The sequence below is a fragment of the Bombus affinis genome, chromosome 4 (genome assembly GCF_024516045.1).
Source record: "Bombus affinis isolate iyBomAffi1 chromosome 4, iyBomAffi1.2, whole genome shotgun sequence".
In the NCBI taxonomy this organism is placed as follows: domain Eukaryota; kingdom Metazoa; phylum Arthropoda; class Insecta; order Hymenoptera; family Apidae; genus Bombus; species Bombus affinis.
The window spans coordinates 3,963,622-3,985,349 of NC_066347.1; the positions used below are offsets into that span (position 1 = coordinate 3,963,622).

Consider the following 21,728-nt stretch of genomic DNA (forward strand, 5'->3'; position numbering starts at 1 on the left):
GCGTTTTAAGTTTCTTGAAATGTTGCATGGCAAGTATCTTCTAAAATTCCGCTTTGAAGGATTCGGCAAATGTTCTTATTAATAAAAAAAAAAAATGACATTGCATCAAGTTCTATTTGATTAAGTTATTTATATAATACTTTATCAATTAATTATATGATACTAATATATTAAATTTATTTGAGATATCGATTAATATTTAATCCATTCCAAATATAATACACTTCCACTATCATTTATTCTGCTCTTTACAAGTTTTGCGACAGCAAGGACTTTAATATTTTAGACTATTCTAGAGGCTTGCATGAAATATTCAGAGGATTTCATTGCCAGGAAATTTCGAGAAGCTTTTCGGAAAGGATTTGTGAAACTACTCTACGGAAGTTTACTACAAATAAAAGATTTTTTGTTAACAATATATTAGCGACTTCGAAATGCGTAAAAAATTTGTATTCTATTTAGACACATATGGAGCAGCGAGTAAGATTATTCATTTATTTACTAAACATAACTTGTGCATTAAATATATCGCAATCTTCTTGAAAGTGACGCAAAATTAAAAATACATCTAATATATGGCCTATTTTCACTTCTATTCATTCAATTCAGAAAAATCCTTTATTCTATATTTTTTTATGGAAACGATCGATATTACAGGGCCAACGTAAAATGGTTTTCACTGTCATTAATTAGGTGGTCATTTATTTCTATTTATTTATTATTTATTTCAATTTTTAATTCTTACTAATGAATAAAAAATTGTATTGGCTGTATGCGAATAAAGAATAAATCAGCTGTACTGCGCCACTGATATTATTAATATGAACAGCGATAGAGAAGGATATTTCTATAACTCAATAATGTGTCCCAAATCATTGTGCAATGAAGATAGACTTATAACCGAAAACGAATCCGTAGAACAACGTTTCCTGCGACGGAAACGCGAGTTAAAGCCTATCTTGAGAATTTCAAAGCGCTCGTCTAGGTCGCTACAGTATAATCATTTCGACATCTGTCAAACAATGGCAAAGCAAACGCTGAACGCAAGAAAATGAAATTAATAAACGAATTCTTTACAATAACGATAGTTAATAATGAACAAATTGGAGAAACGGAGCCGATCGGTGGACTATTCAAGAAAATACAAAAGGTTTCATCCCGATAGCTCAATCTAATACTGAATAATCGATGAACATACGTAAAAATTGGATTTTTGCAAAAGAAAAACTAGTTGACAAAAAATAACCGGGAGATATGCCCTATAAAATGCAAAAAGAATGATTGCAGTTGGTCAAGCTGTTTTGCAGAAATAGACGAACATACATAAAAGAACAAATATATGTGGAATTAAGATACCTTCCTTCTGTTCCGAAATCGGTATAAATTGATATAAATCGGTGTAAAAAATGATGCATACGTTATTCGATAAATGTGGATTGTCTCTAAGTATTCTATAAAAATACATTACGTTAAATTTCTTCTCAAACATCGTTACAAACTTTTCGAATAAATCAATATGTTCTCATATATTTGAAAATTTCATTATTAAGCCATTCGTCACGCAAAAACTATTTATTTCCTCGTGATTAATTAATACAGAAAATTTAACGAAGCCAACGAAATTCATTACCGTAGATCCGACGCTTGTTATCTACGAAAAAGGATATCTACAATTTGTCCTGATTTTCCTAGTGTTGAAACGAGTCGAAAATGCTGAATAACAAACTCACCCGGAAATGATGTGGAACACTGTGATTATTCAAAGCGAATCATCGATCATATTGATCCAGCTTGCGCGAACGAGGCATCCTTTGTTCGAGCGAGAACCAGGCTTTGTTATATATTCAGAAAATCGATAGTATTCTTAAGCCTTCACGGTATCACGCTAAGATGGCGTTTCCTTATTCTCATACATAATTCTCAACATTATGGTAGTTGTATGAACATCGATTTGTTATATCGTTATAATAGGCAGATAATATTTCATTGTTTTTGCAATTTTTGAGATCTTCGATAGCGTGCCGAAATACGGTGAACCTCAATATATTACATTATTAAGTTGGATTGATATTAGTTCGGCTTAAATTCTCGTAATTATTCTTTATAAATTTCTGACTTTGTGCAATTTGCATATAATATACCTACAGTATTCCTGATAACAAAAATAGAAGATAACCAACATTTCTTGATTCATTAATTATTGATACTTAAATTATAAATGATTGACGTTATTGGTAATAAATATCTACTGATATCGATAAAAATAATTTAATACAAATCTAGCACAGTCCAATACAAAACTGGCCAACAATCAAAGAAACGTAATAACTTTACGAAAGTGTAAAACGAGAGTTTTGTACCTTTGAATAATTATAAACATTTTAAATCTTGGTATTATGTGAAAAGGCAGTAACATATAATATTCTCCTTAAAGAAGTTAATGATATATTTTTTGCCTTTAAACAAAACGCATTAAACTGTGCAAGTGAGTGCGAATTTGCAACAAATTGCTTGTTTAATAGATACCGGTTTTTTTTGTATTAGTAACTGCAAACAGTATACGTTTCATTCGTATTATTTTTTCACTCGACGGCCCCATAATCTTCAGTAATATGTATATATTATATAATATATTTATTGACCTGAAGAAGGTATTACTTCGTAATTTCTCCCAATCTCTGTGCCAACATTAATTTATCACCAGCACCAAGCAAGTCGGCGGTATTTGCCGTTGTTCGCTACTCGTGAAATACGATTAATTAATAAGGCTAATTAAACATTTCTACAACACAATCAATTTCGTTCGCTCGATAATGCGTATGAACATCGAATGTTGTTTTTCGATCCAGGATAATGAACGGATAATGCAATATTCACATTCGAAAATCCAATTATACGTTTGATGTGTATGTATGTATGTATGTATGTATGTATGTATGTATATATGCTGTGCGTGCGTGTATATGTATACATAATACAATGTACTTGAGCACGATGCCTGGCAAAATGTCGGTCTCTGAGCGAGCACGGTCTCTGCGTGCGTATAATTGTATATTAAGTTTGAGGGAAAATTCGACCCACGAATAAGAAAACGTGAGTTAATTACATACTCTGATAATAGAAAGAGAATTATGAGACTTATGAATACAAGAATTATAAATACGAAATAATATCGTTTTCAACAAGTAAACTTTTATTGATCAGAAAGAAAGACTACTATAACCGTCATAGTTATATTATAAGTAAGTTATATTACAGATTAGATATAAGTAAAATGAGGCCGCATTATTTCTTTTAAATTCCCCTTACTTGAGATTGCGCAGAGTATCGCATTTAGAATGAATAACTAAATTATTTTAAGTGATATTTAGTGATTAAAACAAAGTATCACGTATAACTCTGAAAACATGTCAATAACTAGACTGTGGATATTTATACAAATGAATATTTTTATATACGCTATTAAAGAGATAGAACTTAAGCAGAAAGTATTATCTATTAAATATTATAACGAGTGTTCTAGTTTCAGAGTATTATATCTTATATGCATTCTGTACATTTCTGTATTTTCAAAATCCCCATAAGTATATGGAAATTCGCAAGTTTATTAACGACTCTTACGTCCCTTTAATTAATTTAATTACATACGTCTCTTGTATTAAGTCTGATATCTTCACGTTAAACAATATTTATGTTATAAAATTCGAAAGAAACAACTCGCTTGTTCCTAATTTTATACCACATTACACCGTTAAGCGTTTAACCTGCGCGTTTTCACAGGAATTGCAGAGGAGGTTGGACCAGACCCTGGGCAAACCAGGCAGCTACCTAGCAGGAATCGACCGAGCAGGCAACGTGAAACCGATGACTATAGGTGCACGTTTATACAGGGTCGAACAGCAGGTGAGTTCAGTCGTGACCCTTTTTCCGACTTCATTACGTCCTTAATACTGATTTCCCCTTATCTTTTTTGAGAAGGAAGTAAGTTTGTTAGTCTTTCACAGTATATCTCCTTTTACTGTAGGATTGCAGGTGAACAGATGTAATGAGAGATATAATTTTCAATTTGTTGGGTGCCTGCGCAGCATCCTGCTGAGGCACTCGAGTTCAGTTCGACCGAATTAACACGGATAGTTACATCATGTAATAACATAATGCGATAACAGGGGTTTCAAAGTTGACGAATTCGAGAAAGATGTAATTCGAGTATCATTAAATGGAAGTTGAAATTTTCATTGTTCTTTTCCCTTCCTCTTTTAAAGATTGTTCGAGGGAAGCTTTAAAATTAATAACGATTTTCGTTACAACTTTTGGATTGAACCATCTTCTCCTTGTATTTTTCTACGAAATCTAAGAATCATGTTATTAATCGTCTCCTTTGATTAAATCCGTCATAACATTTCCATAATAAATGGTATTTAACCGAATCTAAAATCATCGACCGATTCCTTCTCAAAATTTCTACCTCGTTCTATGATTTAAAAATAAGGGGAAACAAAATATAAAGCAAAGAATATAAAATTATAAAACATCCCTTTATAAGTGAAAACGAATGTAAGCACACAAACTGTTTTCTTACCTATTCTTCGTCTCGATAAACTCGATATATTAATCTTCTCTCCTTGATCTCTGAAGTGAAATTAAACAAAAAGAAAAAAAAGGAAAAAGAAGGAAGAAAATAGAAAGTCCAAAGAAAACTATCTCAGGTCGAAAGGCAGAGATTTTTCTATCCAAAGCGCCGCAGTGAGAAGATTGATTCTTATATGGAAACCATTTCTGTCCGCAGTTGTCCGTGATAGACAAGAAATTGGACCAGCTGGTCTACGTGCTGAACGCAGTGGCACAAAAGCAACAAATACCTCTAAGGAGTATAGAGGACGACGTGTAACAGAAAGCCCCCGGCGAGCTCGTGCCATCTGTTTCGCGATCACCAGCAATCCCGTGGACTTTGCCCCGTGTTACCATAACCAGTGTCGCCTCGAACATGCTCAGCAAAAGCGGCTGAATCGATGTCTCCGATATCCCTCGAGCATGGCACATATTTACTGATTCGTGAGACTTCTCGCGTCACGAACCGAGGTGGAGATAACGTTCAAAGGAAACTGCAGGCGCGCACAGTTTTATCGGATTATTCTCCCATTTGTTTTTTTTTCTTCTTTCTTTTCCCGTCTTTTCTTACTGTTGTCGACATTGATGAAAGGATATAAGAAGAAGTGACGAATCGCGAAGAATCGAAAAGATATCGATATATGTGATGAATCGCGGAGGAATGGAGAAGTATCGAAATAAGTGATAAATCGCATCAAGGATTTCGAAGACCACCGGAAGGAGTGACGAATTTGGGTGGATATTGGAAGAAGCGATGAATCGCGAAGGATTTGGAAGAGCATTGAAAGAAATGATGAATCGTAAAGAATTTGAAAAAAAGTATGGGAAAAAGCGATGAATGGCGTGGGTGAAAGGAAATGGTGGATGCATTCAAGGTAGCGAAGGTTTAAAGTAATTTCAGCAAAGAACCGCTGATAGAAATGAAAGCTGTGAAATAAATGAAAAACGAAAGATAGATTAATTGATCGATTGGCTAATTAAGACGCGATTCAGGAAGATACAGTGAATTAAAGAAGGAATGAATCTGTCATTAAACATTCAATTGGTAGTTATAAAAAGAGATTTGGATTTATTTCAGAAGTGGTGTATGTTGACTGAGTAAGAGTAAATGAATAATCTGTTGCTTGTTATTGGAATATAATTGATATGAATTGTGAAAACATCAAGATAAATAAATATAACGTGAACGTCAGAATTGTGATCAGTTAAAATTATTTTGAAGATAAAATTGATAAGAATATCTATCTAAAAAGAAATAAGAGAAATAAGATGCAATGATTAATAGAATGAAACTACAATTTGTTTTATTTTTCGAATAAATCCGAAAACAAAGTACGTTTATGAAATAAAGATCGAAAAGAATATAGATGATACACAAAAAAGAAGTTACAATCGAATCAGTGAAGTTTTGATAACTCCATTACTTCAAACTCTAAAAATTGCTTTAATTTTCAATGACTCGTGACATGGACTGTAACTAAACGAATAGAGGTGAATCAAAGCAAAGCATTCACAAAATCAGAAGATCATACAAACTCGTTTAGAATAAAAAGAAAGAGGGAAGAAGAAAGAACGTTAAAAACTCGGAAAAGAAGGGAATAAAGAATGGAAGATATGGATTCCTTTAAACTTGTTCGCACCTCATCGATAAACAAAAGAGAAAAAGAACACCAAAGATTCAAGGAACTTGCTTTCCCCAGCCCAGAGGACGCGCTTCTCCCGGAAGAAATCGGTTCACATTTAAAGGGATTTAAAATTGGTATGAGTCGACGAGAACGAAAGCTCACTGAAGATGGAAACGTTGTCACTTGGATACTTCCGCTATGCAGGATCAATGATCCTCGGAGAATAGCCTTCGCGAAACGATCACGCTAAACGCACAGAAACGATAATTCTCTTCACACGAACGAGGAATAGTTGTCAAGCTGATAGAGGCGTTAGAAACGTTGGACATGAGAAAATAAACGAAAAATTAAGTAAAATAAAGAGAATTAAAAAAAAGATAAAAATAGAAAAAAGGTACAGAAGATTCTTCGTTGGTGTTAATGGAGATTTAATCGATTCACTACGTCGATCTTCGACTGATCGGCGTTTCTTCGCGTCGCACGATGTAACCAAGAGATCGAAATTCCGAACGAGTCGGATTAATCGGATCTGCAGGTGAACATTGAAGAATTTATCGAAATATGTGTTTTATAAAGAAACGTGATAAGAAAGTTGGTAATTGGAGTAGAGGAAGTGTTAAAATAAGAAAACCGAAGATAGAAGAAGCTTCTTCAAAAGAGCTACGTGGGACGATACGCCGGAGAAACGTACACAAACGTATTGGGAACATCACTTGGGCCAACTAGGAATAATAGAGAGGAACAATAAGCAAATAAAGAGAAACTTCCTAGACAAGATATATCTCTATAAATAGGCTTATATACATATATTATATATATATAGAATAATATACTTATTATATACATTGTATGTTTGCGCGCGTGCATGTGTGCTTGTGTGTATATATATACACATACAGATACAACTTCTAGTCTCTGCTGGTAATAATGATCAATTATTAAGCCTTAAAATTAATCACGGACTTTACAAAACTTGTTGCTAGACTAGTTAGAACGAAATCGAGGTATAGCCGCGTGTACGCGTGGACGATAAGCGGGAATACGCATTGTACAAAAACGCGATGTCGAATTCTATACATAGTTTTGCTCGAAACGAACATTTTTCTCCCTCCCTCTCGCTATCTCTTTCTTTCTCTTTATTTTTTCTCAATTTCTAACGCAAACTTTGCCGGACTACGTGAAAATGTTATACATGTATATATATCTTCTCCTAAATGATCTTTGATGCAAATGTAGAATTGGTAGCTATATAGGGTGTTCGTGGCTTTTAATTCACTCCGCAAGTTTTGTGCGAATATGTCTTAAGGTAAAAACGATGCAAGAAATTACGAAAAACATTATCTGTCCTCATGAATTGTCGTAAAATCTGTCGTAAAATTTAATGGTTTAATCATTTAAAATATTTATTTCGAATTGCTTTCCAACATTCATAGTCGTGATTTACTGACAAATATTTAGTTTTCACAGACTCAAACTGTAATAGAATGAAGTAAGTTTTCTCGGTACCATCTTATATACGAAAACTGTTCTAAAACATGACAGAAAATATATAAGAGAGCAATATAAACTGATGGATATTTAATTTTCTTAAACTTTCATTAAATCTTTCATAAATCTCTGATTAAGAACGTCCAAATATCCAAAAAATTTTATTCAATACATTTTCTAACATATTTGTACAATCTCAGATATTTATATCACGCCACGAATATCTTATATCGATGTTGCTCGTGAATGCATGAAGGATTGTGCATTTGAACGCAGGAGACGAAAGAATAGTGATAATGGAAATATTGCAGAAATAAAAATAAAAAGAGAAAGAGAAAAAGAAATTCGAATTATATTCTGCATGTATAAATACATTTATATTTTCTACGTAGGCTATCAAATATGGCATATAACGAATTATAATGTTACTGACACCGTAAAATATTATATATAAATTCACGTCTAATTTCTAAGCAATTCTAGACGTGTGCGTACGTACGTATGTCGTACAACAAGAAGCATTTTTCTGTCTATTATTCATTTTTCAATGACCATTCGAGTGTAAAGGAACTTAGAGGTTAAATTTTATTTATGGTTATAAAAATCCTGGACTCAACATTTAAACAATAATTAGAACTCAAATAAGTTTCAAAAAGATGAAATAATTATAGAACATCTCTTTTTTTTGTATAGTACTTATCTTCGTTGCTCCTTTTTTTCTATTTCTATTGCAATTTACCAATTAATTGTAATAATAATAATTATTTTTTTATTTGATATTTGATAAGTTTTTAAATATTTGATAAGTGCAATTTAAATCAAAAGTTCGGCTAACAAAATAAAGTGACCTCGTTTCGCTTAAAGGTGATTAAAATATTAATTCGAACAAAATAATAATTTATATCCTATAATTAAAAAAGAAGAAATCTTCATCAAAATCTTTGAGTTCGAGATTTCAAGCAATGTATCCATGATCAAAGATACAGTAAATGAATCTGTGATAAATCAATTCCTTCATACTCGATCATTTTGGTTTGAATTTAATTAAACCAATAAGAAAGAGAGGATATCGTTATACATTCGAATGGTAAAACAAATCGGCATCTTCTGCGGATCGTTTCTTTGAGACGCACGTGTGCTTTGGAAATGCACGAAAATTTTTCAGTTTAATCGATCTCTGTGCGGGAAGGACCAGTTTCTTGATAACTAGGATTACGTACATAATCGGGCGAAATATTGCACTGAATATATCTATCGTCTTCACTATGTTATTATTAGAGTCTAACGTAACGCAATTCTGTATATATATATATATATAAATACATATATATGAATATCATATGAATATATAGCAAGAATAGAGAAACTTAAACGAAGCTGCTTTTTAGGAGTATTTTTGAATCGAGTATCTTTTTAGTATCATTAAAAAATTTTCAAAGAAGGTAATTTCTCGAATGCAATTGGATATATAAAAAATTGTAGATATAAAAATATTATTTCGGATGATAAAATTAATAGGATAACGAAGAAAATTGTAAAATATATGGTATTAAAGAGTTTTCGTTCTTTTATAGTTGACCATCTAATTATAATATATAAGTTGTCCAATTAAGGCGAACATATTCTAGTCAATCGATCGTAAATGTACCATTAATAATTATCAAGTTATGTAACGCTTATTTTTATGATCATAATTCGATTTCTTGTCATTGTGGTAGATTTTTCGGTTTGTAAGTAGCTTCGAAATCGTCGCTACATTTCGATGAAAACGAAAAAATACTCTGTAAAACGCGCTCCAACGTATTAAGATCGTACGATATAAAGATTCTATGGTGCCTCTCACTCGACTAACTCCACTATAACGCAACTAATTAATAATATCAACGATAGAATTAGGTATAAGATAGCGTTATAAATAACGTAGGCGATATCATAGGACTATTAAACTATATTATAATGGCAATATATACATACATGTAGGTACGCTCCGAAGGTACAGCACGAATTTTTCAATTTCGTAATGCAAAGTCGCTCGACGTTAGTCTCTTTCGTCCCTGACAATGAAACGTTTCTCGTTGGATAAGTATACAAATAAGAATAAAGCAAGTTAATAATTCATAAATAAACATGTGTAAATAATAATTCACAGAGACAAGATTAAGGGGAAGAATTGAGAAAATTGTACGAAAGGAGTGTGAAGTTAAATCTTGAAAGCAATTCTTAAATAGCAATATCTCTGTACGCAACAATCTTCATGCTTTCATATGACGATGAAAAATATTTGAAAAAGACGCGTTATGCTGCAAAAGAATTGTTAAATATTGCAATTAAAAAAGTAATCAGAAATAGGGAGGTATACGTGCAATTCTTGTGTTTTATGGGTGGAATATTTTATGAAGAATACTTTACGAAGAAATTATTGTTTAAGAGGATACAAATATTGTTCGAAAGTAACATTACTGCGAAAGTTTTGAAGATGCAACCTAATTTTTTATTTATGCAATATAAACAAGAAAATATTATGATAATAATACTCCCATACTACCCAGATTATTTTTTTTGCATTGATGAAAATTCAACGAGAAACGTTTTTTAGGATCTTGAAACTTTTATGTCATTAATCCTAAAATCGAGTCGGTTCAATCGATCGTTTCAAGAGAACGTTTTAAGAGTTTATGAATTTTAAAAATCACTCGATTATTATATTGCCGACCACAAGTAGAGACAATCAATAATGTGAATACGCGCGTAAAGAGTATATAAACATTAACGATTTCGTTTTCCAATAGAATCTCTTTGTGAACGATGATTAATAATCAATGTTGGAACACACGATTTTTTGATTCTATGAGAATACTCTGGGAACATTTATTATAAATTAACTAACTGATAATCTCGGGAGAACGGCGTGAAAGAATCGTGTTAAGTTTAAACCGAAAAAGTCATACTTGAAAATCGTTCCATAAGTGATGAATTTTAAGGGATGAAACTCGAGGTACGTTTTTGGATCATAATGAGAACCCGTACTAGATAAGTACTGAGTAGGTTCTAATTTAACATTGCAATAATTTCCAAATTGACCCATTGAGTCAAATTTAAATAACTTGAGAAATCTGACAAACATACAAATATAATTTTATATGTATATTTTTTATTAAGCTTTTCCTTCTCTCTTTATTATAACGTAAACTATACAAGAAGGAAATTAAAACATGAAATTTGTATGAAATTTTTTTATGATAATATGAAAAGCAAAGTGTTATAAATTATCAATGGTTTTCATATTGTTTAATTTTCAGTTGAAACATGAATCGGTATAATATATTTTATAAGCATATATTTATTATACAATTCTATTTATTTCAGTTATTTGATAAAAACAATAAAATGTCAACATTGTTCAGGATTGGTAACGATGGCTCTGTGTAAATTTTTAGCTTTTCACGCGAATTAGCCATCAATCTCATACGGCCTCTTTTCCTGGACATATATCTCTTGAATAACTTACGAGTATATACTAGTAAATAACGATATAATTTCATTTTCACTTTGTTGTCACGTTATTTATTTAATATTCCAGTTATAAGGGTCAATACAAAGAATATTATCTGAATTTATACAAAAAGAAGGATCGAAACACGGGCAATCGAAGCGTCCAAAAATTATACTCACAACGGTATATTTTATTTTCGTTGTACAACATTTTAACTGGACCATCGTAATGTCTGCTAATTACAATAGAAAACATTTAAGAGACTTCGAATAAAATCAAATTGCGCATAAATATTATCATGTTTATTCATATAGGAAAGTAGAATTAATCGACGCTCATCAAAACCATAGTGATTAAAGAAAAGAAAGAACATAAAAAAAGCATAAGAAAAAGAAATAAAAATTATCTTAAACTTCAATCTTAAAAATCATGTGAAATCAGGAAAACTTTCCCAATTATTTTTTAATCGAATCGTCTACAAATCTTTACCATAAATGTGCTTGAGAAGTAGATTGTATCTTCGTTTGCAAAATTCAACATGTTTCTCGTTATATACTCCGAGCATAGAGAGACGATTTTTGCGAATTGTAAAGAAATGTTATAAAGGATATGTATAAAAATATATATTATCACAGTCGTGATAATGTTTTACAACTTTTACATGGTTGATATGTTGTATTTATAGCTTTGTTAAAAATTGTAGAACATTTATGGCGAGGATCTTGGAAGGCAAGTAGTGTTCGCGAATCGGCCGAAAATACATGTAATACGATTGTTAATAGTGTACGTGTAACGTATATATCGTAAAACGTATAAATAGATATACATGTACATAGACGCTTTTGCTTCGTGTAATCATACAAAATTATTCGCGGATATTCGGTTGAAACGAGATGGAATGTAACTTTTATTTAACACGTTGCCTCTCGGTTTTACAAAGAATGAATTTTAAATTAAACGTAGAAAAAATGTGATACCTACAGGAAATGTAATCTCCATTGCGGGTTAAAAGAAAAATTCATTTCACTGAGGAATTAACAATTGAATAAACAACAATGTTCACGCTTTGTTCATACCCTCGGGTTCTTCCGAGTTTATTTTCAACGAAGGAAAAAACATTTAATGAATGCATATTTCTAGATGAAAAAGAAAATTATAAAAAAGATTATATAGTAGAATTAGAAAATTGAACGCAAAGCGTTAAAATCGTGGTTTTGAGATATCTCGGATGTACTCGTATTACGCGAGTTATAATTCAACATAATACGATAATTACGATACTAATACATTGCGTACTGATCGTGTAACATTTGAATTTTACACCGCATATTTAAGGCTAGATCGATTTCACATAATGAAAATATTGTCGTTATTCAATAATCATATGCAAATCAAGCGAAACAATGGCATAGTAGCAAGTTGAAATACTGTTGACCTTCATTAGACAGCTGGCACTAAAAAAGAATTTAATTCTAATAAAAAAAAAGGAGAGTGAACTAATATTCAACTGTTTAGTTATAGCTTAGACGAAATTTATTTAATTTTATCCAAGCTAAATTAAGCAAAATTTTTTGTTTTTCAAAAAATTCTCGTTTTTGAAAGCTGAGAAAGATTGATTAAAGTTGCAATGGATTTAAAAACCATTTGTACATACATTTGTATAGTATACTACTCTTCATAGTTTCCAATGAACTATCAATGAGATATTTTAATCGTATTTTCTTCAAATTGAGTGTATCATTTGATAATTTTATCTTATGATACGCCCACAATAACATTAATACATATATTGTAATACGACAAAAAATAATTTTTATATAATGTTCTTTTCTCAATATTTTTCAATACTTTTATATAATATTCTTATATTGCAAACCTTTACACACATACTTTATATGAATTATGATCAAAGCTTTTTTCAAAATTTTTGGAAAAGAAATTTGAGAAACATAGCTCCGTACGCAATGTGTTAAAATGGCATCGTAACGTGTATAAACGGGGAAAAGATTAAATCTACGAATTAAAATTTCAACAAATTTTGCAAAAGTTCTTGCAGTTCGCAATTAGAACGTGTGATAACCTTTAGTCGAAATTCTTTCCTTTCTCTTAGCAGAAACGAGCCAGTTTCATTCTTTCGATTAATCTCTATTCGCTCGCAATTTCTAAAATAAAACATCCTATTAGATCTTTAAGACTTCTATGACAGTTAGAAATAATGGTAGTTTCTTTTTTCTAGTTTTCAATTTAAACGTAATCACAATAACAAGTGTTTTGAAATTACATATATACTTGTTGCTATCGGACGAAAAGTAACAAATCTTGTAGAGGAAATGAAGCGAGCAATACCAAAACGTCGTTTCTTGTAAATCCTCATAACTCAGTATCAAAACAACAAACAATAATTAGCGTTAACTGTTGTTATTGCTTTTAACAGAATTATAGCGTATGCCACTGAGAATTTGATCCAAAAAAATTAATTCTACTTATTTGGTCTAGAAACATCTCAGAAGTTTTGTTTATGAAACTGTTGAATTTGAAAATCTTATATCGTTTATTTTTAATTAGTTCACGAAAGTTCGAAATTACTTCGCGTTTTTACATCGCGTCACAATCAATCTCGCTAGAGAATAAAGTAATAAATAAGCAGATTATAATTCTTGCTACGTGTTACGCTAGATAATTGCAATATCGCGTCCTACACAGGATGGACCTAAAAATGTTTTGTCACAGAACGAATTTAATCGAATTTGAGCTTTCTACTAAATTATATCTTTTGAATTAAGTTCGCCTCACGGCTGGCGTGGTCTAGCTTCAAAAGCTTGGATCGTGTTGGAAATTGTTCGAAAATATAATTCGAAAATGGAGCGACTATAGTGATCGAAACACAAGAATATTTGCAGAATTCTAATATTGTCAATTATTTATTGTACCTAAAATTGATCTTTTGTTTCAGTGGCATTTTCGAAATAAAATTAAACTTTAACAGTAAATTGTATGGAAAGAACATCGTTTTGCAAAATGATGTTTATGTCGTAGGTTAATTCTTCTTAATATAGATTCTCTGTAGTACGTACATGAAATATAAAATTTATGGAGTTTCGATTACTCGCTAGATTTAGGAATTTGAAAATTATGACATGTAAAGATTTGTATATTAAATCAGCAAGTGAAGACTTAAATCAGCAGACAGCAAGTTAAGTCACACCGAATTTTACATTTCGTAAATTCATATTTTTGTAAAAGTAAATTTATTTTTGTTGTCTCAGTTCGTATGATGTTATAACAAAAATCGCGAAACATTTGCTAATATGCTAACGTAATTCCTTAATTATTTTTATTTTACAAGTCTCCCGGAAAACATTCCATAAGTTTCTAACAAATCAACTTTCCTTTGAAGACTAATATTAAGAAATTAATTAGGAAATTCGACAAATATGGTAATGATTTTATTATATAAATGACTGGTGTTTTGTTTTATATATCTATTCGATAAAGTATATGTAAGAAAACACAAAAATTTGTCAGAATTGTAATACTTTGCTCGTACAATGTAACGTAGCTATTTATTGTGTACTTGTCCACATAGTGTCGTATCTTTAAAAATAATTACTTTTAATTCTTATTCATTCTGTCTTTATTGAAATGAACGTGATTTCGTATGTCCTTGGTCCGTTAGTGTCACGAACAATTAATTAAAAAGCCTTATGAATATAAAATTTCTTAAATGAAGAAATTACTATGTATTCGAAAAGGTGCCTACAATTATTTATAACGCACTGAGATAGATAATAGATTATTAAAAACTTCATTAGAATGCAATGTTCATAAGATTCATTAACATCTGCCTCGATAGTTTTGATATATCAGCAACGAAATCGAAAGCAATAATCGTTTAATTACAGAATTATGCTACCGATGCTTCTACATTTAATAGATAGGTAATTTCCATTTTTTTAGTCTCACGCCTCGATCATGTAAAATCAAACAGCTAAACCTGCGTTGTTACGATAATAAATCTTGTTCTCTCTTTAATTAAATATACATTGGTACGAACGCACAAAGTGATAGTAATTAACAACATAGTCCAAAAGTTCAAGTAAAAATACCACTTGTTGTGATGGTTAACCAATGTTAAAATAATCTCCTTTTATCCTCAGTCGTGATACTTTTGGATCAAGGATCAGTAAGTTTCCTGTATTCCTGGTTTCACGTTTCTTGTATTTTTATGTGTAGATGAAATCTAGTGCATCAAAATGTGTTTTAAATTATAGAAAAGGAAAGGAACCTGATACACGAAGGATGATTTTTTCCAATCGTCAAAGTGAATTCGACGTGTACCATAATTACAGAGATGCATGTGATTTTATACACTGGATAAAATAAAACGAGGAAAAGATAAAATCAAACAAAAGAACGAAGAAAAGACACAATTTACTCTATATTTTCGAACAATCATGAGACAAACCTACTTGACCGAAATGGGTACTAAATCCTATTTCCACATATGAAATCAAATTTTATGTAAATCAATCACAACTAATTTTTCATTATAGAAGAATTAATTTTAATCGAACCAACGAAAATCGAATGTCTACTTTCAATTTTTAAACAAACTTCAATGTAAAATCCACGCTCGATCGGATTTTCTTGGAGAAACGTGTAAATGTATTCGCGATTCCAAAATCGATTAGAAATAAGGTCGGAAATGAAAGTAGCTGAACAATTTTGCGATGCAGGAAACGTATTAGTTGCGAACGAAAGAAAAGAAAGAAAGTAAAATAATCGCGAGAAGAGTTCACGATCGAATCTTTTGAAGCTACGGAAACGAGATAAACGAAACTCAATCATATCACCGTAGTTGCCTCTACTATCCGCTAATAGTAGCTCGTCGACAATACTGTTGACTTTTTAACGTTAAATGGTTGGAACAATCACGGAAATCTTTAAAAACAATCCGATTTCCGCGATCGATCTGACACGCGCTGTGTTTTTACTACTACTCTCTATTATAGTTACTGAATAAACGAGCTATCTAACGTGACTATCAATTACGATTATACTTAACGATCACTCAAAACTATCTTTAAGATCGTATTTGAAGAGTTGGAAAGCTAAATGATAAATTCTTCGAAAAAATGGATATGTATATTAACTCTGCTTGCGACCTTTTCGCCATTTTTTGTCCCATCGTGTTTTTCAATGTTAAAAAGGATTCTTAAGTTTAAGGGAATTGTGAAACAAATCGTCTATAAGAACAATTTCAGATTTGTATTTTATATTGAAATTTGTCTGGTTTGTTAAAACAGATCCAAAATTGGTATATAAATACTCAGAAATCGTGGCAGGATTAAAAGGATTTATTTATAAAAAAATCGAATCATTATTTATTTTTTTAGCGATATTGAGATATTGCAATAAGCTACACGTGCTTTCCCGCTATTGCATGATATCTATATTTTGTTAAAGGATCGTAAAAATCGCAGCAATGTAACAGACAGAACCTGGAAATCGTGTAATAGCGTGAGATATCATTGGAAATATCATTGGAAAAATAAAAATGAATTCTCGTCATTTGGTTTTTTAACTCCTTCTACTGTAAATACATGGCATGTACTTACTTACACTATGGTTACTATACACGAATACAGACGTTTCGAGCGAATTGTGTTGCCCAAGAGTGGCGTTATGAGAACTCGTAAAACAATCGATGGATCCTCTGGGAAGTTCGCACTAATATTTAATACGATATACGGTAATTTGTATAAATAATGTCGAAGTTATCCGAAATTAGATATTTAATATCGAAGAGATTATAGGGTTATTTCTAAATCGAATCATATTTAAAATGAAGGTAGATTAAGCAAGCTATGATACAAGACGGAATATTTACGATCAAATGTATAACTAAGTATTAATACGAACGTTCCAAGGGATTTAATAATATTGCAGAGCGATATGTTGTGATACAGATACATTGTCAAATTACTAAACTCGTTCCAATGGCACATCACCAAATATTTGTATAATATGATGTACATAAACTTTAAGAATCAAATCTCGAAAGGTTCTTGAGCAACATTATTCGTTTTGACAGTCTGTGCAATATAAAATAGACTATACTATCGCTGTACCGATAAATCGTAATCGATAAATACAGAGATCGACGTATTGAAAAATATAATCGGCAATTCAACCTGTACGCTGTAGTTTGTCCAACTTTTGCACTGGCTGTGTGTCTTTTTCTACGTTCGAAAAATTGTCGGCCGACCATTATTGCGAGGACGTAATTAAAATATTACTTCGAAGATATTAGAGTCTATTCCGATGATCGTATCCCTGTTTTGTATGTTTCTTAAAAACACGTGCTTTATACAGTAAAAGTGGGGCCAAGATCTTTAATGGTGGCTGATTTCGAATATTCGAAAGTGAAAAAATGGTATTACGACGAGGGAAAGTTTAAGTTTATAAAATTAATTCATGTAATTACACGTGTGCTTTTGTTTAAAATATTCCCGTATACACGTTCGTTCGTACACTTGAGTCAATGATTTAGTACAATATTTCTTTATAACTTGACAAGTCTTAGGATTTCTTTCCATGAAAATTTTCAATCTAAAAATGTTTCGTTTTGTTATTTTGGAAACGATAGTAATTAGAAATATAAATAAATAAAATATTCTTATATTATTGATCCATTGCGTTTGTAAACTCGTATCTTTTGTTTTCTTCGAAGTTCACAGTCTAGTTTCAATGTAAAATTTTTAAATTGCATATAAAAAGACATCCTTTTTTAACGCAATAATTATTCGATAAATGTAATTCCAGACTTTGAAGCAATTTTCAAGAAATACGAATCATCCCCGTTTACTTAAAGAAAATGGCAATGTGAGAATAATTCAAAGTAAGAGATTAGAGAAACTGAACGTAACGATCCGTGGTACAAAGGCGCCCGCTTTGTGAATCAATTTAAATAACAAATCCAGCAATACTCTTCGATTTTAGTGCTCTTGATACTAGAATCGTTAAGAATACTATATAGTTCGTTGATAGTTTAACGTGTTCAACCTGGAGCGAGGTTTTGATAAAAATCTTGATACGACGGTGAATACCATATCGTATACATTCCCTTGCATTTGTTTTACTAACCAGAAAACATTTGATAAGAGAATTCTTAATTTACTATTATCAAATAATAGTTCGTAGATAAATAACTAGTATCAAATTTTATGATTTAATGTATACAAATAGGCGACATTGTAAATCGTAATTACAAATATAATTGAGAAATATAATTGAAAAACTTGTTAACTAGATAGACTTAGGGGAAGAAAAACGAGATTAATAGACAAGTGAAACTGTTATAAATTATAACATAAAGTTACTGCTGGTTCTGTGACTTCTTTTATCTTCTTTATTAACTATACAGGTGATCTGTGCCGAATTCAATGTTAAAAATGTAAATAGCGTTTGAACCGCCTTTAAGATTAGGATATAAATTTACGCGCGAAATTAGAAAATAGCTTCAGCTGAAACAACTTTATGCTTAACGTATATAATATCCCTTTTTTTCGTACGTTAGAAATCAAAGAAAATCAGAGCAATCCTTGTATTACATAGTGCACTATATGGTTTTGAAAAATATAATTATACAGGTATATATGTATAAGGCGTACTACCTATCAATACTCATAATTGTATTATAATGCGTGCATAAGTGTAAATAGGCGAAAATGACTTGTTATAAATACATATGTATTTATTTCAAGAGCAATTAAACTATAGTCCGCCGCCGAAATCGACTGGGCATATTTGTAAATTCGTAGATACCAAACTTGCCGATTTATATAAAAGTATTCAACTCCTCATGCTTTACGATGAAATCGTTTATTTTGGAAGAATTGTTTCAATTATGTATTTGATTATATATTATTAATGTGAAATATTTATAAAATCTAGAAATTTGTGTTTGAACAAATATTATTAAAAGATCGGGAAAATATTCATTGTATTGTCTAATTGTAATATTAATATAAGAGTCCCTTATTCTTGTAAATTTATTAAATATCTCACAAGTTTTATTTTCTCTTTGTAATAATAAATTTAATATTAGCCAATACGAATAATGGTTTTAATTTATGTTATCGATATGTGTCGCAGTACATTGCGAAAATTTCTTTGAACTCTCAATTTATACGCCAGGGGAAATAAAAATAATGTACGGATAGTGTCTAAACTAAACGATTTAATCGGAAACAAAAGTTCCAAACAGAGACGAATAGTCCAATCACTGTAATTTCAACCAAGGTATATTTTTTAAGGAATTGTTCATAGAGTAGCTGTGTAAGCTTTCTTTCAAAAACGCAATGATTGCAGTATCCTTATTATACAGGTCTTTAGCAGTTTGTGCAATAAACTTTTAATAAATAACTTTTAAACTGTCTGCAGGAAGTATACTAAGTCTGTAGCAATATTTGGTGAAAGAAAGGAGACATTTATACAACATTTATTCGTCCATAAATGCAACTGACGGCATGCTTCGTAAACAATTATAAACAAATTTCTATAAAACGTATTCACGAGATATTTCTTCATGAACATTTCTAGAAACGATACAACTGAAGGTTTAAATAGCCATAAAATTTAAATAATATTACACAATTATATATTTTAAAACCTAAAGTGTCATAAAATAACTTATTTAAAATCCGACACACTTTGATATAACTTTGTTGCACGATAAATTAAATATTTACAACAACATTTGCGTAAAACTACTCTTACGATACAGCCAGTCTAAAAGTGGGATACCAACAAAGGCAAAAGTAACAAATAGTCGATATTACAATAATATTAAGGCGATCGATTTTCGTCGATCAATCTGTTTTATCGACTGATTCAGCAGAAAGGTGTGTAACGATTCTCGACACTCATGATCAAACGCGATTGATCTTCTCCGCGGCAAAAATGTTTTGCAAGTGTCCTTCCAATTAACAAACAAACAAGTAAAAAAAAAAAAAGAAAAAACGAAAATGAACTTGATTAGCGCGCTGTCAAGGATTCAAGTGACACTCTTAGATCTTAAAGAAACTTAATTAGTCGAGCTTGTACAACTACATATATATTTTTTTTGCGGTCCATCCTCCGACATTTTTTTGTGAAGCATAAAAACGATAAAAATAAAAAAAATGAAAACGAGATGTATTCGAGTGAATTGATTGTTTCTTAGAAACGAGCGACGAAAACTCGAAATGAGGAAAAAAGAAAAAAGAAGTGATGGAAAAATGATAAATGACGGATGAACCAATGTATGATGTATGTGTTACGTATTGCGGTTATTACATTATATATGTACATGTAAGCGCTAATACTATTTTAACATGAATTGTGCGTAATCATTCTATCTCTCAAATATTGTACATTTGCGCCGGTATTGTCTATACGACTATACATATGTATATCATTATCATTATTATTATTATTATTATTATTATTATTATTATTATTATTTTTATTATTATTGTTATTATCATCATCATCATCATCATCATCACAATCATCATCATCATCATCATCATCATCATCATCATCATCATCATCATCATCATCATCATCATCATCATCATCATCATCACCATCATCATCATTATCATTATCATCATCATCATCATCATCATCATCATCATCATTATTATTACTACTACTACTACTACTCCTACTACTACTACTACTGCTACTACTATTACTACCACCACGATTGTTATTATTATTATTAATATCATTATCATTATCATTATTCTTATTCTTATTCTTATTCTTATTCTTATTATTATTATCATTATTATTATTATTATTATTATTATGAGATATTACTTAAAGTTGAATATACTATATCTACTATTCTTTAGTGTACTTCATTTGTTCCCTGTCCTAACAGAATTGTGTCTACGTAATATACAGACGATTTTGAGTTATAATATACAGAAATATATATTAAAAAATGTATGTTTGATTGAATTTTGTTTCGACTATTTAGAAATACATCTGAATTTGGGAAAAGCCATATTAGAAAATGATGAAATTTAGATCTCACTACCAATATACAGATAGCAGATATATAATATATATAAGATATGAGAAGACGTGAAGGAATATACTTGTGTTCTCTTTGTCTTGCATACATTAAGTTTGACAAATTAAAGTTAAAATATTTGAGGTGGATAGGTCGTGATAGGTGCGGAAGAAACACTTAAATATATTTAAAAATATATACTTATTAACATATACTCTATATGTACACTTTGCATAGAATCTAGGCCCTTTAAGTACCGGATGTTGATGGTGAATTGTCCAATGTAATCAAGGTGTCGGAATTGTCGCGGCGAACACTTGTCGGAGACTTAATTGTACGCATATGTAAGGTGTTTGTGGTCCGTGAAGATTATGAAATCTCTCCCTTCTATAGCGTATCGAAATCGCTTGACTGCGGTGTACATTGCGAGTAGTTCGCGATCGTA

At 30.9% G+C, this 21,728-nt stretch overlaps 2 protein-coding genes across 13 annotated transcripts in view; one reads left to right on the top strand and one right to left on the bottom strand.

Annotated features, from left to right (window-relative positions):
• LOC126915585 (potassium voltage-gated channel subfamily KQT member 1) overlaps positions 1 to 6,863 on the top strand; it is a 143,532-nt gene extending 136,669 nt beyond the window's left edge. For all 12 annotated transcript variants that reach the window (XM_050720381.1, XM_050720383.1, XM_050720385.1 and 9 more), the window contains 2 exons: positions 3,781 to 3,903; positions 4,787 to 6,863. In XM_050720381.1, coding sequence (XP_050576338.1) covers positions 3,781 to 3,903; positions 4,787 to 4,888 — 225 coding nt within the window. In that variant the 3' untranslated portion in view covers positions 4,889 to 6,863. The remainder of the gene's footprint in view (positions 1 to 3,780; positions 3,904 to 4,786) is intronic.
• Positions 1 to 21,728, bottom strand: part of LOC126915589 (phospholipase DDHD1-like) — a 410,369-nt gene that overhangs the window by 179,642 nt on the left and 208,999 nt on the right. The window lies entirely within an intron of this gene.